Genomic DNA, 27,270 nt, shown 5'->3' with positions numbered 1-27,270 from the left:
CTTAGCCCTAAATCCCACCAAATGCAGTGCGATTCAGTTCTCCACCCAAACTCCATCTCAAGAATTAGCCCCTTACACCATTGGCCAGATTGATATTCCCTTTGTAAATTCACAGAAAGACCTAGGTGTAATAGTTTCAAATAGCCTATCGTGGAGCGAGCATTTTGACCTTATCTGCTCCAAAGCCTACCAAGCGCTCTATGTTATTAGAAGAAATATACGTCCCCACTCACCCATACACCTGAAGAAAATACTATATTGCTCACTGGTGAAATCCCAAATATCTTACTGCTGTCAATTGTGGCGGCCGCAACTTATAAAACACATTCAAAGTCTAGAAAGAATACAGCGTAAAGCAACGAAGTATATTCTGAATGACTACTCAAATAACTATAAATCTCGACTTCTTGAGCTTAGGAATCTACCGCTCATGTACTGGCTTGAAATTCAAGACATAATGCTGTTAATCAGGAATCTGAAAGACACATCTGATGCAAATGACTTGAAAAAGTACATCAAGTTTGTTAATAATAGGACAAGAGCAAATGGTGTCAAACTGGAGCACAAATTCGCGAGGCTAACGACTACGAGAAATTTCTTTTTCATCCGTATAGTCCGGCTCTGGAATGCACTCCCAAGAGGTGTTTTGGATCTAGAGTCATCGTTGAACACAAACAAAACACACCTTACAAAATACCTGTGGAAACATTTTATGGAGAACTTCGACCCGAACAATCTTTGCACCTTTCATTTTCTCTGTCCGTGTTACAAATGTATAGCTAATACACGTACATACCATGTATAATATAACCATGTATATATATAATTACCAAGCTGTTCCTTAAATGGTCCAAGCTTTCAGTGACTCTATAGCTTTATATTAAATATGTCACTACTATCACACTGTATAATATCACTGTAAAGATATATATTATTATTATTATTATTATTATATTAAACTACGATCATTCATGTGGAATGTGAACTAATTGTATTATGTATTTAGTAGAGTATTCTAGAATGTTCTGGTAGATTGTTTGTACTATGCTAGTTGTTATTAGATAGATCTAGAACCTTCTAGGAACTGTCTTGGTGTTTTGTATAAATACTGTTGTGTTGTTACAATGATGAGTCTTTATGTCTAAAAGTCAAATGACAACAAATCTACACGATACTACAATTCATATAATTAATGTGTGGTCTCATTGTATCTTTTGAAATTATACTGTACAATAAAAACTGATCTGATGGCTTGATGCTTTGGAATAATCATAATAATAGTTACAAAATCACATATTTTCACTGACAATAAAACACAACACTGATCTGATAATATTATTGATGAGAAGTATACTCAATAGTCAACGTTAGGTTAGGAGGTTCATATAGTTTGAGATCTTGCTAGCTAGAGCCTTCTGTAGGAGACCAGTCACGTCCAATTTATCATCTGGAGAATGAAGAGGAAACAGTAAAGAACAGTAAATGCAATAGGTATACAATACTGTGTTCGTTAACTATAGGTGCCACTAACAGGCATACATCACATGCACATGGAGAAGAATTAGTTCATGTACAGGCAATCTGCTATGATTATAAAAACAAACTTTTGACATAACAAGTTGAAAATACCACCCTCAGCTAGCTACCATAGCACTGTTAGTGTACACTGTGTACAGCCATGAATAATTACATTCACCAAAGCCGTTTAGATGCAACTCCCCATACAGTGAAAACAAAGTGTCAATATTGTGACCATGTCCCCCTCGTGCCTCACTGTGGTCAGTGGAGGCTGTGACGTCGTGCTCCAGTCGCAGCTTGCTCTGTGCACACTGGAGGATGTCCTCTTCCACTGTCCCACCACCCACCAGCCTCAGCACTGGTATGTATGCATGTACGGAGGGGCATATGAAATGAATGGGAGAGTGTGACATGCAGGAAGGTGGCCCAGAATTTTCTAACATGCAGGTGATGTAAACTAGGCCTAAGAGTGGGGATATTTTTGCCAGGTTAGTACTATAACCACCATAATAGTCTCATGGACCAGACCCTATAATGTAACGGCTGGCTTGCGAGACTATAACCACCGATCATGCAGTGTGGGCACATCATTGAACATGTATGCAGTGGATATTTTGTTTGCCCGACCATTGCTTAAATGTGAACAAACATTCAGTGAGCACAAACAAGATCACACTCTCATGCAGCTGTATAATATAATTATTTTGACTATAGCTGCTGAAACTTTTTACAACGTCAATTTTTTGAGCAAACACACTCAATGACTAGTTTAAGCCCATGCACCTGGTCTGGCTGACCCTGTGACAATGGTCCTCGGCCTACTTGTCGTTGTAGGGGTTAAAGTCTATATCATGGATGATGACCACATTGGCTGAGGTGAGGTTGATGCCAAGACCCCCTGCATGCATGGGAACACAATACAGTCACTGCAATAATGTACAGCACAAGCTTCTCAATGAGTCTGTACAAGTGTGTGGGCGTTCTACACATCACTAGAAGAAAAGTTCATCAGTGAAGACCATGAGATGTGTCTAGTCAGACATTAGCTAAACTATACATATAATGGACAGGCTAGACTATAATGTGTACAGGTCACCATCAACTCACCAGCCCTTGTTGATAGTAGGAACACGAAGATACTCTCCTGTTTATTGAACTGGTCTATTAGCCCTTGCCTGCAATCAAAGCACTCAATACATACAAAAGCATCAAAGGGTCGATTTTTGTCAATCAGTTTAGCCTTAGCAATAGAGCAGCGTGGAATATCGCACAGCTCATCTAGGGAGGAATCATTCAGTACTGTTGACGGAATAACCATCTTCCTCTGATTCTGACCCACTGTATATATATACTCATCACGGTACTATTAGTGTCACAAGACTGCACATGCAGTTTGTTTGGTCTCCACAACAACTTACGAGCTGTTTTCGATATTCTTTGAGTTCAATGGCATGAGGTCTATCATTGCTGGAGGGTGCATCTGATTCACTGTCACTCTGTATGTACACTGAGTGTCTAGGTCTAGGGACCTGTTTTTTTCGGTTTCGTTTCAAATCTGGAGAAGAATTGGAATCATATAATTTTTACATCCCATTCACTTCAGAAGAACTTTCTCCATCTTCTTCATCTGAGCTAACAATTTGTGCACATTTTCTTCGCTTCTTTGCTAGGGCACCAAATCGTCTAGGAGAGGTCGTTCCTCAACTGCAGGGACTGTCAGAGAGGGGAGAAGGGAGGAGGGGGTTTCTGGCCCGGGGATTACCTCTTTTGGGAATTCCAAAGGAGGACTGTCTACCATAATTTTTTTCACAATTGTCTCTCATTGTCCAGTTCAAGACATTCTTAAAAAGCTAGTTGGGCACAAACTTTTTACTTATGTTCCATCTATCTGAGCATGCACAATGCTATAGCCTCCTTCACAAGGCCTCAACAAGTGCGGCCTGGAATCGAGGCTAGCACAATGCTTGAAACCTGCCCACTAGTTGACTATAGATCATGCAGAGTGTGTCCCAGATTTGCAGTGTGAATCTTTCCTTGTTGAGGAACTCCACTCTGATCGATCAGATAAAAGATAAAAGCTGTGACCAGTAGTAAACAACACTGCATAAATTGGCGTCCAAACTTGCAACATGTGCCCCACATGCATGCATAGACAAACCAATTCATTTAACCACATCACCTGCATAAAATTGCATAAAAACCTAAACATAATGACTGGACAACGTTACATGGAGAGATAATAGTACTCTTACTTCCAGGTGCACTACTGATTGTTGTAATTCGATCAATGCAGTTCACAGTTCACAATTTTCGTATCTAGCTGTATAGTGTGTGTCACAGTAAATAATACTATTCAACTCGAATGACAGGCCTAAATAGCAAATTGTCAAACACTCACAAAAACATAACAATAATTGTTTTCTTTCGCAAAATCACTGCATTCATGCACGCACTGATAATAACATGACTGATCTGATTGATGTTGAGGGAATTCAATGAAGGAGAACTATATAGTTAATGTTAGGTTTAATGTGTAAAATCACTTAGCCTCGATCCCAGGCCGAGTTTTCGCTTTTATAACAGTTAGGCAAATAACTAGCTATGAAATACTGTGTACGTTAACTATAATATATAGGTACCAGTAACAGGCATACATTAATTAGTTGCTTGTTAATCTGCTATAATTATACAAAACAAACTCTCACAGGTTGAAAATACCACCTCAGTGTATACAATGTCATTGTGCATAGTCATTAAATTCACTAGATGCAACTCCCTATACTGTGTAAACACAGTGTCAATATTGTTACCATGCACCCCTCTTCCCTCACCGTGGTCAGTGGAGGCTGTGAGGTCGTGCTCCAGTTGCAGCTTGTTCTGTACACATGCACTGGTAGTGGAGGATGTTATCTTCCACTGTCCCACCACCCACCAGCCTCAGCACTGTCACATCCCTGCATGCATGCATGGAGGGGACATACAAAATGAATGAGAGAGTACATGAACATGCATGCAGCTCAAGGTGTTCTGGCAAGGATCGTATGTCATACTAATACCAGTATGGGTTTTTGCGATCTCACAAACTTCCGGCTACCGTTAAAACCTGCTTTAATACATCTGTCTCAGCAATGTATAATTATATATACACCATGCCATTCTAAACTGGTTTCTATGTTCTATGGTCGCATGTAATTGTTAAATCTGAATTCACTAGTAATACGGCACAATGTAGAGATACGCAATACAAGCCATTTTTGTTGCTAAGAAACGACCATCACAATGTAAGGTATTCCGTGGTATTAATATAACTATATAGTTACTAATGACGTATATGGTCGTGAATATCTACTCTGCATGATTACTGATCTAACACACCCAACAAGCACACATGTTCACCCCTTTTCTAGCACACCTATAGTTTGTTAATAAGTCAATAGCTATGGCTGAGAGACAAGACCGTGAACAAGAGTACATATTCAGAAATGTTGAACTCTTCAAGAATGATACCCTTGGTACTGGCTCCTACGGGGCAGTGTGTAAAGCCAAGTGTGACCAGCTACTCTGTGCTGCCAAGCTGCTCTATCCAGTGCTCTTCCAAATGATTGTTCCAGATCCTGGCAAAGAACATAGACACCCCTTTAGAAGATTTGAAACAGAGTGTGCATTTCTGAGTCGTATCAACCACCCTAACATTGTACAGTACTTGGGGACCTATCGCGATCCCGATACAAATGCACCAGTTCTTCTCATGGAGCTCATGGACGAGAGTTTGACACACTTCCTGGAGTCATCACCTGGAGACATTCCCTACCACATCCAAGTCAACCTCTCCTATGACATAGCTCAAGCACTTGCCTTTCTCCACTCCAATGGGATCATCCATCGCGACCTCTCTAGCAACAATGTCCTACTCATTGCAGGCACTCGAGCCAAAGTCACTGATTTCGGAATGTCCAAATTCAGGGACATAAACGTCACCCGACTAGCCACAATGACCACATGCCCGGGAACACCAGCCTTCATGTCTCCCGAGGCACTAAATGAACCACCAGTGTACACAGAGAAACTAGACAACTTCTCATTCGGTGTGCTTCTAGTTCAGACCACAACTCGACAATTTCCAAAGCCAACAGATCGATTTCAAATAAGAGAACTGTTTGATTTACGATTTCCGAACCAAGCAATTCGAGCCAACGTTCCAGTGCCTGAGATAGAGAGAAGACAAGCTCACATGAGCCTGATTGAGCCCACCCACCCTCTACTGCCGATTGCTCGTAACTGCCTCAAAGACAGAGATGTTGAACGACCATCTTCCCAACAGCTCTGCCAAACACTGGATGCTCTCAAGAGGACACCACGGTACCAGGAAAGCTCCCAACAAGAAGACCTGCACCAGATGCTCATAGAGAAAGATGAACAACTACAAGCAAATCAACAGATTATAACCGAAAAAGATGAGCAAATACAAATGAGCGAACAACAACTGCAAGAAAATCAACAGCTTATAACAGAAAAAGACACACAGCTACAAACAAATCGAGAGACAATAATACAAAACAATGAACAGTTACAAACAAAGGACATTGAAAATGGTCAACTCACTACGAGACTAGGCCAAGCAACACAAGAAACCCAAACCCTCCAGCAAGACAAAGCAACACTTCAAAAGGAAGCTGGAGCCAGAGAGACACAGCTGAGGAGACTCAACCAAGAGTTGCAATCAAGTGAGAAGAACACTGCTGCCCTCCAACAAGACAAAGCAACACTTCAAAAGGAAGCTGGAGCCAGAGAGAGACAGCTGAGGAGACTCAACCAAGAGTTGCAATCAAGTGAGGAGAACACTGCTGCCCTCCAACAAGCCATAGATCAACGAGACAGAGAAGTCACTGAACTGAGACAAGCTTTGGCAAGCAAGAACGAGGAATCTCACGATCTATTGACTCGAATGCATCAAGTCGCACTGCAAGATGAGCAAGCTACACCAATGAAATCTGTTATAATAGAGTCACTACCTGATGCACCTGTTGATATTGGGTATGGATCATCATCAGGCGTGATTGGAGACAAGGGATACTTTAGTCCTTACGGAAGTAATACTGTTTTTGAGTTCAGCAACAATCAGTGGCACAAGTTACCACCTTGCCCTAACGTGTACTTCACTATTGTCAGTGTTGATGCATGCTCACAACTGTGGGGGGAGGGTCAGACACACAAGTCTATAGTAACAAACTCTACAGCTACATTAACAACAAATGGGCCGAATACTTTCCTCCTATGCTAACCAGACGGTGGAGTCCTGGAGCTGTGTACGCTAAAAACACACTTGTAGTGACTGGGGGATGGCGTGATTATAAGAATGTTAATACAGTCGAAGTATTAAACACTGCTAATATGCAATGGTCTATTGTTAGCTCAATACCTGTGCGAACCGACAACCCATCAACAACGAACTGTGGAGACTATGTGTACATATACCCACGAACTGAGGATGCTTAAGAGAAGTATTCAGTGCACAAATGCTCGTTAAGAAAACTAACTCAGTCCCAGCCAAGCTCAGCTATATGGCAGAAGATTGCCCCTTTGCCAGTTAGCAACTCCACTCTTATTACAATCAATGGCTACCTGCTGGCAGTGGGTGGGGTGGACTCCAATAGAGATAACACCAAGGACATAATTATATCAGTACAATATGGCATCATGGACTGTCGTTAGTCAAATGTCAACACCTCGATTAGCATGCGTCACTGCTGCCCTCCCTGGGAACAAACTAATGGTAGTGGGAGGATTTGGTGCACCGACAAAATGTGAAATGTTTACTTTTAAGTAGTGTCTAATTCTTTCGTGTTATTGTAATATGCTGTAAAATACTTTACATTATGTTGAAAGTTATTACAGTATGTCAATTACTTCAACTAAACGAGCAATACACTCAGTAAATAATTATATAGTTTGATAATATAGCAGGTCAATTGATAACTGTCTGCTACAATATTGAGGACAACACAATGTTTGAGGTGTCTTGAATCGGTGGAATGGACTACTTGACTTGGAATACTGGAATACTGGAATGACCTTTGACCATGTGCTAATACATGGAGGTCTAAAAAATCTTAAGTTTTGAATAGTCAAGAGGTATAGTGCTGAGTGTGCTATTGGCTTAGATAGCATCTTAGACACAATTGCTCACCGTTGCAGTTCCTCACCAGTGAAAATTGTTGCTGGAGATAATTGTTATAAGTTCAGGTGAATTCATTTTTAACATTTTGATGTACACAATTTAGGGATATAATTATGGTGAAGAGTTTCTGTAAGTTTTCATGGATGTATCTAGCCTCTATCCCAGGCCGCACTTCCTCTCCTCTGCAATGCATGGAAGGCCTGTGAAAGAGGCTATAGGAGCTATTCTGATATCAATGATGAACCTGTCGAGTATGAATGTAAGTTGAAACATATATATAAGAGTGCATCGATGAGACTTATAGGCCACAAATACCATCCTCTGCCCATATCCTGTTTTGGCAACTATTATTGTAATGCAAAGAGTGATCGATGGTGTCATGAGTTTATAAATGTTCATTATGTTATAGTTGTGACACATGCACGAGTGCCACATGGGATATATTGGCTCAGTAGTGACTTAGGCCCGAGGGCCGCAGGCCTCGAGGGCAAAGGCACTACTGAGCCAATATATCCAATGTGCGCACGAGTGAGCTGTGTAACAACTGATTTGTTGTTGCATTCCTTTCCGTGTACACATCACTCCTTTTATAGGGCAACTAGTTTGCAACTACTTGTGGTCGGCTATGGAATGCACCTTTTCTGCCTACCACTGTTCACAAAAGTCTCTGATTGAGTTTCTGAAAAGACAAACGTCTGGAAGATTCTGAAGAAACAAAATGCTTGGACAGTTGTAATTATATTATATTTCATATTCAATTTGCTTTATAATAATAATCTTGTACTTTATGTTGTTGATGTTGCTAATAAATTATTGTATGGTTTGTGACAGTACTAGTCAGAGAGAGTTTTTCAGCCACCAATGATTTTATAGTGCAGTTCAACTATTATAATAGGTGATGAATGTATTGCGCATGCGCAACAAGGTCAAAGGTCATTCCAGTATTCCAGGAGTAGCCCATTCCACCGATTCAAGACACCCCAATATATTTTTGAGAGACTGTGAACAGAAGCAATCTCTGCATATCAAACCACACCCACTGCCTCTCTTATGACTAAACCCACAACACAAACTAGCCACAATCTCCCCAACACACAACATTCCCCTGCAGGCACTCACCATGTCGGCCCTGATTAACCCTGATTGACCTCTCCACCACGCCCCTGTACAATGCTCCGTACTGGACACCTTGGCTGGGAGCTGACTCAGCACTTGTGACTTGAGCCTCTGCAGTGTGAAGGGTGTCATGATCTGCTTGGCCTGTCTCACTTGCTCCTGGTAGTAGGCACTCGACTCGTCCACTCTCTGTGGAATGTGTGTGTGTGTAGGGGGGGGTGTAACGTAGTATTCTTGACTATAGGAGAATTGACTTAATTAAACAACTGTCTTGATCATATGAAAGAACATGCACTCCTTGCAAACAAAACTGAACTCAAAACAGCAAAACTAGAACAAACAAGAACAATACACAGAATGCTATAAGTGTATAAGAATACTCTAGAACAGCACTAGAACAACTAAGATATTTCCAGTCCATAACACAGTACATTATTATAGTTCATACTATAGCCTCGAATCCACGCCGATTATTTAATCGGCGTGGAGTCGAGGCTAAGTTCATACTTGACCATGGATTGAGTGTTTGTGGTTTAGTGGGGGGCAGTGTAGTAAGAACTGTGAACTGTACAGGGGAAAACAGCAAATTTTGGCTCAATGACATTTTTGTTGTTTCCAGGACATTATATCTACTATCCAAGTAAGGGTGTGTGCACACGAAATCAACTTTTACGAGATCAACTCCCACGAGATCAATTCTTACTAGATCAACTTTGCATGAGGTCAACTCTCAGTATAGATCAACTCTCATAGAATCAACTTTTCATAGAATCAACTCAACTCCTGAAATGAACGAAAATCAACTCTTCAATTTTAAAATCCTATTTCTAAAGGTCAATTACTACAATTTAATTATGGGAAAGGTATTGAGCAAAATATAAGTCACATCTAGCACAATGCATTTATTCGCAATGGTTTAATTCATCAAGACAAACCGAGGAGGAAAGTTTAAGCATAAGAGACAAAAATGATTTCAATTCTGGAGGTGCAAAAACCATAAGGCTGAGCTGGTTGCCCACGTTTGAGTGTGGTTGTAAAGAACGAGCATGATCACCCACCCAATCCAGCTGAGATTATACCACTCAAGTTTCCATTGCAGGATGAGGAAGAGGGCCAGAGATGAGAGTAGGTTCTAGGATGAAAAAAGCAACCCTCACCTAAATGGATTGAATGTACATGCAGAGAGAGGAGGCAGTGACCAACACGTCTGGAGCTAGCCACAGAGACGCAGAAGGAAAAGGGGTCAACACAGGAGGCATGACTCTCATGCAATGCGTATTTATCAGCGCATCAAGCATCTTACTGGACTTCAATCTCTTTTTTGTAATTTAACGATTTTCAATTCTGGTTCTGAGTTGATCCTATGAAATTTATCATTTGAAAAGTTGATTCTGTGAGAGTTGATCTACTGAGAGTTAACCTCATGCAAAGTTGATTTGATTTCGTGGGAGTTGATCTCGTGAAAGTTGATCTCGTGTGAGGCAATCCGAGTAAGTTGTGTTAACTCCAATGACTCAAGGGCAACCTCCTATCGAAAGAGACCTTCTAAATAGTGTCACCAATTTTCATTAAAGAGAGATAAAATTTGGCCATACCACGGACTATAAGATTAAAGTTCAAGGTCGAAAAATGACGCTACAAAGTACTAACAATCCCCTACAAAGCTTATCTAGTGTAGGAAGAGCTTTGTTTACTCTCCCCTAGTGAGTACCTAGAGTGGAGGAGGGGACCACGATGAGGAAGTGACCACTGGAGCCCTGCTGATAGAGGTGGGACAGGAACGATATCGCCTCCACTGTCTTACCAAGGCTCTGCATTGGAGGGAGGGGGGATATTGTTGAATACACTGGATTAGTGTGGAGCATTGCTTTAATAATATTGCAAGCAAATCTGGTGGCAAAATTAACAAACTACAATATAGACAATAGTAATGCCTCAGGCAATGTGAATACCGTATTATATATACTAGAATGTTTTGCGAGCATCAAACAATATGTGAACTTTGCGTGGGTTGATCATTTCGTAACAATAAAATCGCAATATCTAAATTAATAACACAATATTTTCCAGAACACAGTAGTTAGATGTCAATTTTTCTGCTGATTTGGCTCATTCACAAAGGTTTTTCACAACCAAAATACGGCACTTAAAAACACACCAGGAACTTTGATGAGGATTAAATGTCCAAAAGTGTAGAGGTATTATTTGCCCTCACACAGTGGAAGTGGTGATAGTCTACAAAGGGGAATTCGAAGGGGACACTTCCACTACCAACATGTACACAAGCTCTCTTCCTGGAACTAGTTATATATACAGCCACACAGTAATTACTCCACCAATACACACAAACAGCTAGTGGCTGGTCTAGACAACACATTCTGATTTCCTAACCAGAACAGAACAGGTTGCAGCTCCTCAACTACATTATGCATTGGAGAGTACACACTAAGAGACTAGCTCACCATTTCATCAGCCAGTATTGCATTGAGGTCTTGAGAGTATACCTGCTGTTATGAACCCAAGGTGAGCAGTCAACAAACAAATCTATTGCACGTTGCATGGTGTGTGAAATAGTGCACTCAGTGTTCAGTGGGTCACGTATATAGTCCCTGCATGAAGTTGAAGGAGTATATCAATTGCTTGGTCTCAACTGGTTGATCTTGCTACATGTGCCGAGTACACCATATCACCTCCAGTATAGTACTCACACACTATAAAAGCAATAACAAAATGTCTAATAGAGTGGATATTTCACAATGAGAATGGCCAATCTCCAGTAGCTACAATACAGAAGCATCCCCTCGGCTGCTAAAGATACGTACCTCTGAGTTTTGCAGGTGAGAGAACTTGTCTTGGATGGAGGCGGAGATGGTCCTGCATTGAGCCAGTATAGTCTAACAAGAACCTTCCTCTCTGCCAGTAGTGTCAGACAGCCCTCCAGCAACTGAGGGGTGGTCAAAGCTCTAGATTATAGATGGGGAGACCTACCTGCTCACTAAGACCCTTCTTTGCAACAAGAGCCTCCACCTACAGTACAAATACACACACAAATTACGCAAGTACACTATACAAGGCTGAAATGACACAATAAAGGTAAACTAAACGTTAATTTGTAGGCAGCCTATGACCATGTAATTAATAGCACTAGAAATAATTATATAGAACAGAGCAGCGTGGAATATAACACAGCTCATCCATGGAGGAATCACATAAACTTGAGGATTGATTTCTTCTGTTTGACAGAATAACCATCTTCCTCTGATTCTGACCCACTGTATACTCATCACGGTAACTATAGCTCCAGCACATCCCTAACTCTAGCTGCTTGCAACAAGTAAAACGTTCAAATCTTATCAATGTGAATACAGTTTCACCTATAGGATACATCAGTCAACTCCACTACATCAGCAGTAATGGTACAAGACTGTGTTTCCATTGATGACAACTCAGGAGCTGTTTTTGGTTTCTTATCAAATCTGGAGAAGAATCAGAATCGAACATTATCCTCTATAGTGTCTTTACTGAGACACCTTTCACTTGTACGAAACTGTCGCTAAATGATACGTTTGAACACCAACACACGATCACCCTATAGTGGGGGGAAAAATGAAATTAGGCAACGAAAATGTTGTTACATTCTTTTTCAAATTTTCCTAACATTCCCACCAAGCTCCCGGGTAGGGCGTATTCTGATAGTGACTACATATGTGTGTACATGTGCATTACGTAGCATGTGATCACACCTCCTAATAATGACCAACAATAATGCATCGTGTGTACGTGTGTACATATATATTGAGCTACTAAAGACATAAACTCTGCAATCCACAAACCCAATCATTTCCGATCCTTTTATCCTATACATTACTAAACACCCACACACCCTCACACCCTCACACTTCACACCTTGTACAGTGGTTGTGTAGCTCAAATCGGACATTACACTCATATCCTCCCACACGAGGTTGGGAGCAGCATCTGTGTGACTGGACTCCTTTAGGATGTCTCTCACCATGCAGTGTAGGGTGTGGTCAGTGTAGTGGTGTCTCAGGAGTAGGGGATGGTTGGTGGCCTTGCGAAGGTCCATCACGTCCATCCTCTTGTTGAGCTCATCACCTGTAGTGGAGAGGGGGTGCCCAGTATGGGGTACAAAGATGTACAATGCAGAACAGATACACAACACAATTCAATGAAAAGGTGAACAATACATAATTAAAAGCTATATTCATTACTTCTGTAACCATGGTACAAAACAATGCAAATCACCATGAATAAACTGCAAATGCCTAACACTGACACCCAAAAAGCTCACAAAAACCATCCACCTCTTTTCTAGCTAGCTTAAAGTGTACACCAATAACTATGGCTGAGAGACAAGACCGTGAACAAGAGTACATATTCAGAAATGTTCAACTCTTCAAGAATGATACCCTTGGAACTGGCTCCTACGGGGCAGTGTGTAAAGCCAAGTGTGACCAGCTACTCTGTGCTGCCAAGCTACTCTATCCAGTGCTCTTCCAAATGATTGTTCCAGATTCTGGTAAAGAACATAGACACCCGTTTAGAAGATTCGAAACAGAGTGTGCATTTCTGAGTCGTATCAACCACCCTAACATTGTGCAGTACTTGGGGACCTATCGTGATCCCGACACAAATGCACCAGTTCTTCTCATGGAGCTCATGGATGAGAGTCTGACACACTTCCTGGAGTCATCACCTGGAGACATTCCCTACCACATCCAAGTCAACCTCTCCTATGACATAGCTCAAGCACTTGCCTTTCTCCACTCCAATGGGATCATCCATCGCGACCTCTCCAGTAACAACGTCCTACTCATTGCAGGCACTCGAGCCAAAGTCACCGATTTCGGAATGTCCAAATTCAGGGAAATAAACGTCAGCCGACTAGCCACAATGACCACATGCCCGGGAACACCAGCCTTCATGTCTCCGGAGGCACTAAACGAACCACCAGTGTACACAGAGAAACTAGACAACTTCTCATTTGGTGTTCTTCTAGTTCAGACTACAACTCGACAGTTTCCAAAGCCAACAGATCGATTTGAAAGTATTCAAGTTCCCCATCCACGAAACTCAAGTCGCACAATTGAGGCTAAAATAGCAATCCCAGAACAGGAAAGACGTCAAGCCCACATAAGCCTGATTGAGCCCACCCACTCTCTACTGCCAATTGCTCGCCACTGCCTCAAAGACAGAGATGTTGAACGACCATCTTCCCAACAGCTCTGCCAAACACTAGATGCTCTCAAGAGGACACCACGGTACCAGGAAAGCTCCCAACAAGACTTGCACCAGATGCTCAGAGAGAAAAATGAACAACTACAAGCAAACCAACGCATTATCACAGAAAAAGATAAGCAAATTACAGAAAAAGACACACAGCTACAAACAAATGACCAGATTATAGCAGAAAATCAAGAGATAATTACACAACACAAAGAACAGTTAGATACAAAAGACACTGAAATCCAAACCCTTCAACAAGATAAAGCAACCCTTCAACATGAGGGTGAAGCCAGGGAGAGACAGCTGAGAAGACTCAACGAAGAGTTGCAATCAAGTGAGGAGTACACTGTTGCCCTCAAACAAGCCATAGATCAACGACACAGAGAAGTCACTCAACTGAGACAAACGCTGGTAGGCAAGAACGAGGAAATTTACGATCTATCAACTCGAATGCACCAAGTTGCACTGCAAGATGAGCAAGCTACACCAATGAAACCTGTTACAATAGGGTCACTACCTGATGCACTTGTTGATATGGGGTCTGGATCATCAGCCGTGATTGGAGACAAGGTATACTTTAATCCATACGGAAGTAAAACTGTTTATGAGTTCAGCAACAATCAGTGGCACAAGTTACCACCTTGCCCTAACAGGCACTTCACTGTTGTCAGTGTTGATGACATGCTCACAACTGTGGGGGGAAGCCATAGTAACAACCTCTACAGCTACATTAACAACAAATGCATCGACGAACGCTTCCCTTCCATGCCAACCAGACGGTGGTGGCCTGGAGCTGTGTACGCTAACAACACACTTGTAGTCACTGGAGGATGGGGTGATCCAAAAAGTTTAAGTACGGTCGAAATATTAAACACTGCTAACATGCGATGGTCTATTGTTAGCTCATTACCTGTGCCAACCAGTCGCCCATCAACAACGACCTGTGGAGACTTTGTGTACATACACCCACGAGCTGAGGATGCTCAAGAGAAGTATTCAGTGTACAAATGCTCATTAAGACAACTAACTCAGTCCCAGCCAAGCTCAGCTATATGGGAGAAGATTGCCAATTTGCCAGTTTACTATTCCACTCTTGTCACTATCAATGGCCACCTGCTAGCAGTGGGTGGGCTGGACTCCAATATAGATAACACCAAGGACATATATCAGTACAACAAGACATCATGGACTGTTATTAGTCAAATTTCAACACTTCGATATGCATGCTCCACTGCTCCCCTCCCTGGGAACAAACTGATGGTGATGGGAGGAGTTGGTGCACTAAAAAAATGTGAAATAGTTACTTTTAAATAGTGCCAAATTTATTCTTTTGTGTTATGTTAGTAAAATATTTGACAATATGTTGCAAATCATCATGACAGCAGACAGCAGACAATAAATAAATTAGCTCAGCCTTAAATTTAGCAGATCGATGAAAAGTAATTGGCAATTGACACGCAGTTCCTAAAACATTGGCGAACTATAAATATAAACTTAGATTAGTTAAATCGTCAAATATCAGTTATACGGTAGGTTAATTACTTTAACTGAACGAGCAGTATACTTACTCAGTAAATAATAACTTGTTAAGAGTTGCATGATAACATAGCAGGTCAATTGACAACCATGCATCTGCTACAATATTGAGGACAACACAATTTTTGAGGGACTGTGAACGGAAAGCAATCTCTGCACATCAAACCATACCCACTGCCTCTCTTACGACTAGCCCACAACACAAACTAGCCACAATCTCCCAACACACAACATTCCCCTGCAGGCACTCACCATGTCGACCCTGATTGACCATGAGTAACCTCTCCACCACGCCCCTGTACAACGTCCACTGAGTATCCGTCAGCTGACAATGCTCCGTACTGGACACCTTGGCCGGGAGCTGACTCAACACTTGTAACTTGAGCCTCTGCAGTGTGAAGGGTGCCATGATCTGCTTGGCCTGTCTTGCTTGCTCCTGGTAGTAGGCACTCGACTTGTCCACTCTCTGTGGAGTGCATGTGTGTGTGTGGGGGGGGGGGGGAGGGGGGGGGCAGTGTAGTAAAACTTTGAACTACATTGTATATACTGGGAATGACAAAATTTAATTTATCTCCTGGAAAATACATCCAATATAAGAGCTCTCTTTAAGTTTCCAGAATATCTATTTTAATTATTATAGTTCTCATAACTCAAGGGCAACCTCCTATTGAATCACTCACCCTAGCTCTAGAGAAGGTGTTTCTGATTTGAGCAGAGAACTGTTTGAAAGGAATAACGAAACTGAGTAGAGACATGAGCTCCAGCAGGTTGTTCTGTAGTGTAGTCCCCGTGAGCAGGAGTCTCCTCTTAGCCTGTAGCAATACCACACGATTGTGTGAGTCATTGGGACAAGGTTTGAGCATGACAGGGCAAATATAGAGATTTGCTGTACAGCGCACTACAGGCACAAAGAGACATCATAATCATTACAGTCTCTGGTACAGTTGCAAGTCTGTACATGTGATCACCCACTGCATATATTTACTAACTCCACACAACATTAAACACACTTTAAGTATGCATGTGTACACACGCTCAATATACTACAAGCCTTGCACAGAAGCACACTATGTTTGTGAGCATACCTGTATTTTCATGAGGTGTGTGTATTGCAGTAAGTTCCTGTTCTTGAGCATGTGTCCCTCGTCTAGTACGAGACAGTCTAGAGAGAGCTTCCTAAAACTTCCTGTCCTCAGCCTGACCTATACACACATTGTACCTGCATGGAGACACAGGGATAGACCATAACTGATGCATTGAGTGAACAGATTCAACTGTGTGCTTGAGATCTATAGCAGTTGTGTAGAATGCTCACAACAGATGCACACATTGTACCTACAGCTATAAATTATGTAGGTCAGGTTAACACAAATGTCAACAGTCTTAAAGTTGGAACCACTGGGATTAAACAAGTGCCAGAGTAGGATATTAAATTAATGATAGTACATATACATTGTAAGGATGACATCAAAGTTATCACGATTGCTCATATCTCATCTGAGACCTGTCCTGTTGGTAACCTGCAGTGAATCGTACACAAGTCAGTCCCTTCACATAGAGCAAATACCATACACTGTGTAGATCGATGACATGCAGTGAGAGCAGTACTGTACACACAAGCACTCACCCTAGTGCGCTATGACTGTCATGGCTGGACACCATACCTCAAACTTACGAACCCAATAATTATCTACAAGGGAAAGCAATCTGGTGATGGAAAGTGACATTGCAATACAAACATGTACAGTACATCAAAACACATGATCTTGTTAGGATTGGGCGGGGAAAGCACCAAAAAACGTGGAAACAAGCAAGCAGGAGGAGTGAGCCGTACGTCTATCTATTACAACGTCATGAACATGTGCAAGAATGAGTATAGCCTAGATTGGCAGTCAATAGACAATTACAATTTTTAACCATTCGTTTAGGTTAATGATGATTGTCAATCGGATGTAGTGATGTATCAACACTGGCTGTACATGTCATGACATTGTAACTGTATACAAAGTGGTGGTGGTACAAGCACGCATGAAGCTAAGCACATGCATTCAGGGAGATAGCACAAGTCAAGGTAGCCAATACATGTAGTCGTTAGTATCAATCACTCATGTTAGTATAATTATAGTATCACTTTTTGAATGTCGTCTTGCTGTGCTGTTATAAGCTCTGCAGGGTGTCATACAGTATTTTGAGGGAAATGAGAAAAGTAACCAGAAAATTTTGCTAAAAAAAAGGTCAACTGTTATTTCAATACCCAGCTATGGACACTCAGTCATACAACTACTCTAGTACTTGAAAGGGGAGGGGAATTGGAGCTAGGGGGGGATATCCCACCCCCTGTATGACACCCTGCTCTGTGAATGTGTATGCAAGTGTTTGAGTATTGTACAACGATGAATGAGAAAGTGTACAATAATACAATTTCAAGTCACAAGGATAATACACGTATGCGCACTGGCTAACTCTCAAAATGATGTAATTCTTTTACTGAAAACTCTGGTCTTCAAAGCTCACCGACGATGACAAGGTATAGCCAGCTAGTCACAACGAAACAGCAATTCAGTAACTGAGTCACTGAGCTCTTTCCAGATACATACATATGGTCTTACCCTCATTATTTTACCACAAACCAGTAGACTATAGGAGGTCCTATAAATATGTAGCATTGCAGCCATGCAGTTTCTCCACTGAGACAAGCTCTACCATTACAACCAAAGAGAGTCCATAGCAAGTGAACACACAATAGCACAGAGGGTTTGGGGAGTACTGCCACTGGTCTAGTAGGTATTGGGCCATATCATCAGAAAATGAGTACACTCAGGTTGATCGAGGGCACAACCATGACGACCATAAGCAGAGGTGGTTAGAATGTTAAAGTGGTTCAATCCACAAGCACAACACATTTCTAGCTAATTTTTTTGTCTACACAGATCAGTGTGTGTACATCCCTGTCAATGTACAATATTTTTTGCTATAAGGAAGGTTAAACATGCATTACCTTAATGTTACTATTATAGACGGGCAATAATTTTCAGATTTTTCTCTGTTTTTAGGGTACTAATTTTGGCGGATTTGTAGCATTCATTACCACAATAATATCTCGTTGAATGGAAAGTTTGGAGTCAGATACAGATGAAAAAAGGGCTAGCTTGCTTAGCATACTCTAAAAAGTACATTACATTATACAAAAGTACATTAAAAAAAGCAAATTTTTTTATTGAGATTCATCATTTTTAATTGCGTTTTATTATTAGCGCGTACTTAATTTAACGTTAATTACAAATTCACTAAAATTAGTACCCGTTTATAAAAGTATAACAATAAGGTATACGTGTATAACTGCATGTGAACTGTACACTATTTTCTCTGTGTTGGATTCCAAGTAGACCTGTGCATTCATACACCATCACACACATCCCTACCTTACATCAGCTGCCAGCCAGGCCTCGTAGTTCAGGTCCACCATACACCATCACACATCCCTACCTTACATCAGCTGCCAGCCAGGCCTCGTAGTTCAGGTCCACCATACACCATCACACACATCCCTACCTTACATCAGCTGCCAGCCAGGCCTCGTAGTTCAGGTCCACCATATACCATCACACACATCCCTACCTTACATCAGCTGCCAGTCAGGCCTCGTAGTTCAGGTCCACCATACACCATCACACACATCCCTACCTTACATCAGCTGCCAGCCAGGCCTCGTAGTTCAGGTCCACCATACACCATCACACATCCCTACCTTACATCAGCTGCCAGCCAGGCCTCGTAGTTCAGGTCCACCATACACCATCACACACATCCCTACCTTACATCAGCTGCCAGTCAGGCCTCGTAGTTCAGGTCCACCATATACCATCACACACATCCCTACCTTAGATTAGCTGCCAGCCAGGCCTCGTAGTTCAGGTCCACCATACACCATCACACATCCCTACCTTACATCAGCTGCCAGCCAGGCCTCGTAGTTCAGGTCCACCATACACCATCACACATCCCTACCTTACATCAGCTGCCAGCCAGGCCTCGTAGTTCAGGTCCACCATACACCATCACACATCCCTACCTTACATCAGCTGCCAGCCAGGCCTCGTAGTTCAGGTCCACCATACACCATCACACATCCCTACCTTACATCAGCTGCCAGCCAGGCCTCGTAGTTCAGGTCCACCATACACCATCACACACATCCCTACCTTACATCAGCTGCCAGCCAGGCCTCGTAGTTCAGGTCCACCATACACCATCACACACATCTTTTATATCAGTTGCCAGCCTGGCCTCATAGTTCAGGTCCACCATATACCATCACACATCCCTACCTTATATCAACTGCTAGCCAGGCCTCGTAGTTCAGGTCCACCATACACCATCACACACATCCCTACCTTACATCAGCTGCCAGCCAGGCCTCGTAGTTCAGGTCCACCATATACCCATCGATGTCAGTTTGGTTGGACTAATATATAGCTCACGTGTCAGCATAGTAGCAATCTCCCTGTGCATCTCTTGTCTAATATAAGAAAATGGATATATACCATCACACACATCCCTACCTTACATTATGATCGATCATTAAAAATTAATAGGCATGGATGCACCATAAAATAAGATCAATATGTTGTGCATGATGTCCTGTGTAAAATAGGGCTATAGCTTCAACCATCATGCTCTATATAAGCTCTCACATGGCCCTTAATTAAGGCTCTCACAATTAGACAATTCATTGACCAGAAGCTGAAGAAATACTTCAGCTAATGCCCGAAGCTATAGTGCCGACAATCACAATGATATAATGATAGTCATGTGACCAATGTTTACCTAGAGCAGACCACAGAGACAACAAACAGTACACTACATGATAAAGCATTCAGTACAAGTTGTGCCGTTTAGACATTGTTTGAGGTCTGTCAAAGGAACGTGAACAGTATTTTCTTATCTACAAACAATGTAAGTGCCAGCAAAGAAGACTTATACAAGCACTAAGCTTATATGTAATTGTTTTTTATACATACAGCTTATTGAATAAAGACACATGTACGAAAGCAATGGGTCTATCTCAATCGACACAAGGGGAACAAAAGAATGAACAGCCACAACAAGTGAGCAGTCACAGTCCGTTAGCTCAACACACTAGTTGGCCACCAACTGTTTACGGCCCACACTCCTCTCACACTACAACAGATCAATGTATCACTGTTTCAGACACCACTCAGATGACTACTACCACTCATTCACAGTCAAGTGCTCATTTCCAATCGTCCATTAGAACTAACACTGAACAAATAGAGGCTAGTCCTCAAGATTACGGTTGTCTGAGTACTCCACCAGCTAGAAGGGTGTGTTTCGATAGTCCTCAACAGCTCAATTCTATAGCTACATGTACACGTCCGTTGACTACTGGAACTGGAAGGAAAATTTGCGAAACTAGTCCTTCAGATATTCCGCCTGCCACAAGGGTTCACCTCGATCAGTTGGTAGGTAGCTCACATCAGTACGAGAGTGATGATACATGTATACAGCCTTATGAAAGTGATAACTCACTGCAATCTGCCGATGAACATAATGAGATTGATGAATATTCTATAGCAAGTTCAAGTCAAACAACACCGGTTACATGCACTAATCAGTTTATAGACCTCAACGAAATGTATACAGAACTTTTCGAAGCTCGTTCAAAATGGTACAATCTAGGCCTAGCACTGGGTCTTGATGCAGGTACACTTGATAGCATTGAAATTGAACGTAGGACATGCGAAACTTGTTTAAGGGAAGTCCTAAAACAACGAGATAACGCCACAAAGTTAACATGGGAAGAAATAGACAAAGCTTTAAGACAATCTACTGTTCTAATGAATGCATTGGCTGATAAAATACAAGAAAAAATCTTGAGAAAAAGCTTATCAACAAGTAGCTCACAACCTAGCAGTGACCCCACTCCAGAATGTGTTGTGAGGTACTCCAGCTTCCTCAAAGACAGGTACAAACAGATGTCACCTTTTCCAGACGATTGGCCACCACCATTGAAAGAGAAGTTTACAAAACTAGCTCTAATAGAGAGAAAGAAACACGCTAAACCCCAACCATCAATCGAGTATGATTACGCTACTGGTAATGTGGACAATATTGTCGAGAGAAAGACAGTGATTATGCTAGAACAGATCTTCGAGCCTTTAGGTGGCGATTCCAAAATAGCTGCACCAAAAAGGTACACTGTTGTAATGGACGGAGCCCCAGGAGTAGGCAAAACCTCACTCAGCAGGAAGATATGCATTGATTGGGCACAAGGGAAGCTCATCAAGGACCACCACATTGTTATTCTCAAACCACTAAGGGAACTAAGTCACACAGCTGCCTCATTATCTGACCTATTAAACACTGACGACCTTAAGCAACATGAAAGAGAGGAAATCCTCGATCACGTCAAGGGCACGTTTGGTTTGGGAGTCATGTTCATCTTTGATGGTTTTGACGAGCTGAGCAGTAAGCAACGATCTAATAAAAATACTATTTTCTGGGATATAATTCGAGGGAATCGCCTACACAACTGTTCTGTGCTGGTTACATCACGCTCATACGCCTCAGGCCCACTACAGGAACTCAATCGTGTCAATCGATATGTCGAAGTATTAGGATTCAAGAAAAAGGATATTAAACATTGTATTAAGCAAAACGTTACAGACAAGACAAAAGCAGAGAAGCTAATACAGATGCTGAAAGAGAGGTTGGATATTGTCTCCCTATGCTATATCCCTCTAAACTGCAGAATTGTACTGTATGTCTACCAGCAACAAGATACCTTACCCGACACACTCACACAACTCTATGAGGTATTCATTCTGTACACAGTCAAACACTACAAGAACAAAATATTTCAAGAACGAGAGCATGAAATTGACTATGACCAGATAGAACATGCTAATACTATAAAGAAATTACCAACTCAAGTTATCAAGTGTCTAGACTGCCTATCAGAGACTGCATTCACAGGAATGACTCAAGACAAACTGGTCTTTGAATATACAGAAGTCACCGAAGAAAAAGGTACTTTGTCACTGGGACTGCTAAACCTAATAAAGTGCATGGGAGTAATGGAGGCTCATTATTATCAGTTCCTTCATTTAACCATTCAAGAGTTTCTAGCAGCCAGACATCTCGCACTAACAAAGAGCAACAAAGACAAACTAGAGTTTATTACATCCAAAATTGGTGATGATAGATTTAGAATGACTTTACTCTTTCTCTCTGGATTGACTCAACTTGATTTTCTTCCCATTGAACAAGCCTTCCCAGCTCCGAAATCAATAGACACTAATAAGAGATCTTGCTTCTTGTTCCTAGCCCATCTTCAATATGAAAGCCGACAAACAACATACAACTGGCTTTTGCCCTGTCTGGTGATAAATTCACTCAACTTGTCAAAGCAGAGTCTCTCTCAGTTCGACTGCCTTGTCTTGGCCAACTTTCTCGCCCTAACTCCCAAAGATCACGTGTGGAATGAGATAAACTTGTCCGAGTGCAGTCTTAATAATGACTGCTTCAAGACAATAATTACAAAGAAACATTCACTAAGAGATGTTCCAGTATTGTGCTTAACTAAACAATTAGATGTGACTTCAAACGAAGTCAATGCTGAGGATATATTGATGCCGCTATTATCAGAAGAGTCGAAAGTGGACAGCATTAATATTAGTATCCCACACCACGAATCATGCACTCAGTTAGGAGGTGCAATTGTGAAAAGATTAAGGAAATTAAAGAAATTAATAAATTTTAATTTTCGTCAACACCTTTCATATCACGATCAAACAGTGCTATCAAATAGAGAGATGATCATTCCCACACATTCCAAAATTTGCTCAGGAATTCTTACAACATGTTTTAAGTTTATTCGACCTGAAATTTTGAAACAACTGTCACTGGCTGGCCTCAAAGCTTTTGAAGATTGCCCAGATTGCTCTGGTTCTGGAGATGAGGCTTGGGAAAGTGTTTGCAGTGTCATCAAAAATAGTAAGCGTATAAAACACCTTCAACTTCACAAGAGCCAGTTCCATTTAAATGATATTACAACACTAATAACAGCTTTGCAAAACAAGAGAAACCTGCGTACCTTACATTTATATGGAGACAAAATAAGCCACGAAGGTCTAACACATTTTCGAAATAACTTGCCACTGAATGTACGTGGTCACATTTCAATATCTAATAAGGTTAAATTGGCAATGTCAGTACACGAAGACAAACTTGTTCATGTTGATATTGAGTCACCTGACGAGTACATACATGATTTTGACTCAGAGGATCTATTTATGCCCTTTAAGCCCTTGCTAGAAGAAGATTTGCCATTGGAACTACATGGAGTAACTGTTACCACTAAATCATTCGTGTCCAAGGCTCTACTCAGGTCAATAGGAAATAGCAAAACAGTAACTAGTTTAACAATAGCCAATCTTTCTAAGAAGAATTTCACAAAATGTGCTGGAAATTTTCAAGATATGCTTAAGAAAACTAATAGATTACAAACACTGAAACTGGACACATGTCAACTGAATGACACAGCTATCAAACAATTGGAGGATGGACTCTCACTCAATTCAACTGTGGCACTCAAGTTAGAAGACTCTAGTTGGAGATACTATAGTTGGGAAGACAGCAGCTGGCTCAATGCACTACTTACAGTGAAGTCCCAAAATCTTTGTGAACTAAATTTAAGATGTACTTTGAATGAAGAATATGTGAAACAACTTTCAGAGATAGTCACAACATGCAAGCAGTTACAAGTCTTGAAAGTAATATTAAAGGATAATTCAGAAAGTTTCTTTCATGTTCTATCAGAAAATCAAAGCCTGCGAGAACTCAGTGTCCAGACTACTGGTAAGATGGCAGTATTGTTGTTTCAAACACTCCCATCAACCTCCATCACCACTTTAGACTTATCAGCGCCTTTCAACAGTGAAGGATTTGGAAATGAGGGATCTTTAGCCTTTAAACAGTACATTCGTGGAAGTAAAGTACTAACTGTTTTGAGAGTTGACCAGTTTCGTTTAACGGAAGAAGCATTTAAGGGAATTACTTTTACAAAGGACTCTCCTTTGAAAAAACTTAGTCTCAACAATAATTATGAAGTAAAGAAAGGTTGGACAGAACTTTTCAATGGTCTTTGTTCATCATGCATCACCACACTAGATGTCAGTGATAATATATTGGATGGAGAAGAGTGTTGCACAGCTTTGAAATGTCTACTCATTAACAACAAAACACTGACTGTTCTAAAAATAAGTCGTCGAAGTAAGACAAATGACGATGTGGTTTGTTGTATTGCTGACACTCTGTCACAAAATTGCTCGCTGATGGAACTAACAATCAGCAAATACACATTAAGCATTCTGGGATGTACAAAACTATTTGAAAGCTTACACGAAAACACAACGTTAAACACGTTAGACTGTAGTGAAGCTTATTTACAAGAACTCGACCCAAAAGATGAAGTCGCTAAATCTGTGTGTGAAATGCTAATACACAATCAAGGCCTTCAAAATCTAAATATTGCCGATAAATTGATTGAGGGTCATTTAAAAGAGTTTGCAACGGCATACATTCAGAGAAAACCTGTCTTAGATTTAACTGTTGGAAAATTGGAAGATGAGTTAGTGAAAGAGATCGAGGGACTTGAAACAGATACTGATAAGGAGTACAACATCAAAAACAAACATAAACCACTACTGCAGATTTAGAGACTGCTATCATTGCAATGCCTCGGGCATACTTTGTTTTGCTCAGAGTATTATAATTAGTGTAATATAGAAGACGTTCAGCATAAATTTCCAAAATGTTTTTTACATAATAACTCAGTAATGAATCACTAAGGCAACTATTCTACTATGCAGGTCAACTAAGAGGTGATGGGCCTATTATTTGTATGGATTCAATTTATTAGTGAAGCGTTAAGTGTATTTATGAAAATTGAATCCATACAAAAAATCCCGCCCACGTCGTATGTTTTACTGAGGCTAATTGCTTGAGCTGCACCGCGCCTGTTGTACCTCCTCTGATGGCCAACAGAACTGCATTGTTTTGTTTTTTGCAGGGTTTTGCAGAATTCTTGCAACAAGCTAAACAGACACAGCAATGACTTCCATATATGGAAGTCAACTGCTGACTTATAATAATATTATAGTGTACATGTCCAGGTATATGTATAATGAAAGATGTCCTGTGAGCCTAAAGAGAGCATCAGCTTATTTATAATTATTCACAACATTTAATTAAGGTGGTGGATGGTACACCAGGTGGATGCAAGGCAAATATTGTTGTGATGTTGGTGTGTGCAGAACTGTTGGCATAGCTGTGTATTGACTGATCATTATCAGTTGTTTTTAGTACCATTTGGAGGTTTTTGCATTCTTCAAAATAATAACCAGACAGAAGATGGCAAAGCAAAGAAGTGAGAGGAGCATACCTTCAAGACATGCAAATTTTCAATGGTCATCCTGGTGTACAGCTTGACCTGTTAAACAAGTTTTGTACCTGTTTACATTATTTTTAAAGAAATCTCATCCAAGTGTAGATTAATTTATTAGCACGGTCATGTGTGACTGCTTTTAGCTAAGCTAATAGGCTGGAAATCAATGAAAGTAGGAGTGTAGCTTCCAGTAAATTACTCGTTACCAGATAAGTCTGAAATGTTGGTTACAATATAAGGCCTATAAGGGGCAAGGCATCTGTCTTCAAGCTTATCAATATCAGCCAATACCACTGTTTGGAGGGTGTCATTTATCAACTGTTCCGGTATATCATTGAAAAGAGCAACAGTTCTTACAAACGTATGAATATAAGCTGATGCTCTCTGGACATATTTCAATTCGTGAAATGATTATACACATACCAGGGTGTCTGTCATACAGGATTTTGAATTAGAGGGGATTTTGAAGAGTCACCAGAACATTAAAAAAAAAAGTCAACAGTTATTTCAATACCCTACCGGCTATATGGATACTCAGTCGTATGACTGAGTGGATTGGAGCCAGAGGGGAATAATCATACATCCCTGTATGCTGCATATACATGTACATGTACACAAAATAATTATTAGTTGACTTCCATATATGGAAGTCATTGCAATGTCTGTTTAGCCCTGTTGCAAGGATTTTGCAAAACCCTGTACACGTATTGAGACATAAATTCTGCAATCCACAAACCCATTCATTAATTTATCGTCATCGATCTCCACTTATCCTATACAATAAACAAACATGCACACACAGTGGTGGTCCCTTGATCGGTATATTGCTGCCATTAAATATTCGGCAGCTGGGAGCAAAGAGTAGTCTGCATAGAACGTTATAAGAGACCTTGGCTAAATGGTACACAATACAATAGGGCAGAATGTAGACTACTCACTACATACCTGTAACCTAAAGGTAGAGAAGCAGAGCTGTGCAGACCAGCAAGACCATGCAAGTAGAGAGGACCATGGCCGGCCGGCCAGTTTGTTTTGTCTACTTCTTGGTTTTGCATGCACTCTGGTGTGAGGATATATCTATCTGATGGGGTTTCTCTTCTAGGACACAGGGAGGGTGGGGCTGGTAGCTGGGTAAAGGCAAACTCCTGGTAAAGGGTGATATAATTATAATTATGGTGGTATTATTAATTTTTTTTTTATTGCCACA

The 27,270-nt window shown here is 41.0% G+C and overlaps 4 protein-coding genes across 12 annotated transcripts; 3 read left to right on the top strand and 1 right to left on the bottom strand.

The window, feature by feature from the left end:
- Window positions 1–1,204: 1,204 nt before the first annotated feature.
- LOC135350500 (SWI/SNF-related matrix-associated actin-dependent regulator of chromatin subfamily A containing DEAD/H box 1A-like) lies at window positions 1,205–20,111 on the bottom strand. Of its 9 annotated transcripts, none has more exons than XM_064549312.1 (19): window positions 19,018–20,111; window positions 17,223–17,285; window positions 17,048–17,115; window positions 16,681–16,814; window positions 16,276–16,407; window positions 15,848–16,061; window positions 12,719–12,928; window positions 12,343–12,401; window positions 12,187–12,288; window positions 11,801–12,133; window positions 11,635–11,756; window positions 11,275–11,523; window positions 10,524–10,623; window positions 8,816–9,001; window positions 4,350–4,472; window positions 2,626–3,838; window positions 2,302–2,416; window positions 1,775–1,876; window positions 1,205–1,447 (listed from the first exon to the last, which is right to left on the bottom strand). In XM_064549312.1, exons 4-8 carry the CDS (start codon window positions 16,729–16,731, stop codon window positions 12,397–12,399), a joined length of 612 nt encoding a protein of 203 aa, XP_064405382.1. In that variant the 5' UTR covers window positions 16,732–16,814; window positions 17,048–17,115; window positions 17,223–17,285; window positions 19,018–20,111; the 3' UTR covers window positions 1,205–1,447; window positions 1,775–1,876; window positions 2,302–2,416; window positions 2,626–3,838; window positions 4,350–4,472; window positions 8,816–9,001; window positions 10,524–10,623; window positions 11,275–11,523; window positions 11,635–11,756; window positions 11,801–12,133; window positions 12,187–12,288; window positions 12,343–12,396. The 9 variants fall into 9 exon arrangements, with proteins under 9 accessions (XP_064405382.1, XP_064405380.1, XP_064405383.1 ...); XM_064549313.1 differs by having other exon boundaries at window positions 1,206–1,447; window positions 11,801–11,839; XM_064549310.1 differs by having other exon boundaries at window positions 11,801–12,288.
- On the top strand, window positions 4,895–7,403 carry LOC135350486 (probable serine/threonine-protein kinase kinX). The gene has a single exon (XM_064549290.1). It carries the CDS (start codon window positions 4,958–4,960, stop codon window positions 6,797–6,799), a length of 1,842 nt encoding a protein of 613 aa, XP_064405360.1. The 5' UTR covers window positions 4,895–4,957; the 3' UTR covers window positions 6,800–7,403.
- On the top strand, window positions 13,096–15,436 carry LOC135350480 (probable serine/threonine-protein kinase kinX). Its single transcript, XM_064549285.1, has one exon. The coding sequence runs from the start codon at window positions 13,175–13,177 to the stop codon at window positions 15,371–15,373; it is 2,199 nt and encodes a 732-aa protein (XP_064405355.1). The 5' UTR covers window positions 13,096–13,174; the 3' UTR covers window positions 15,374–15,436.
- A 298-nt stretch (window positions 20,112–20,409) lies between the features above and the next one.
- Window positions 20,410–25,467, top strand: LOC135350472 (uncharacterized). Its single transcript, XM_064549278.1, has 2 exons — window positions 20,410–20,551; window positions 20,619–25,467. The coding sequence occupies exon 2, from the start codon at window positions 20,650–20,652 to the stop codon at window positions 25,333–25,335; it is 4,686 nt and encodes a 1,561-aa protein (XP_064405348.1). The 5' UTR covers window positions 20,410–20,551; window positions 20,619–20,649; the 3' UTR covers window positions 25,336–25,467.
- The last annotated feature ends 1,803 nt before the right edge of the window (window positions 25,468–27,270 follow it).

This window comes from Halichondria panicea, chromosome 16 (genome assembly GCF_963675165.1).
Source record: "Halichondria panicea chromosome 16, odHalPani1.1, whole genome shotgun sequence".
Classification (NCBI taxonomy): domain Eukaryota; kingdom Metazoa; phylum Porifera; class Demospongiae; order Suberitida; family Halichondriidae; genus Halichondria; species Halichondria panicea.
Note: the sequence above shows the minus strand (reverse complement) of the source record. Positions and strands in the feature narration are given on the sequence as shown.

Excerpts from the sequence above, each read along its gene's own strand:
- LOC135350480 (XM_064549285.1), top strand. The coding sequence starts at position 13,175 with ATGGCTGAGAGACAAGACCGTGAACAAGAGTACATATTCAGAAATGTT.
- LOC135350472 (XM_064549278.1), top strand. The coding sequence starts at position 20,650 with ATGGGTCTATCTCAATCGACACAAGGGGAACAAAAGAATGAACAGCCA.
- LOC135350486 (XM_064549290.1), top strand. The coding sequence starts at position 4,958 with ATGGCTGAGAGACAAGACCGTGAACAAGAGTACATATTCAGAAATGTT.
- LOC135350500 (XM_064549310.1), bottom strand. The coding sequence starts at position 16,731 with ATGCTCAAGAACAGGAACTTACTGCAATACACACACCTCATGAAAATA. Across the intron at positions 16,408-16,680 it reads CACACCTCATGAAAATACAG|GCTAAGAGGAGACTCCTGCT; the intron begins GTATGCTCACAA and ends GTATTGCTACAG. Across the intron at positions 16,062-16,275 it reads ACACCTTCTCTAGAGCTAGG|AGAGTGGACAAGTCGAGTGC; the intron begins GTGAGTGATTCA and ends TGCACTCCACAG.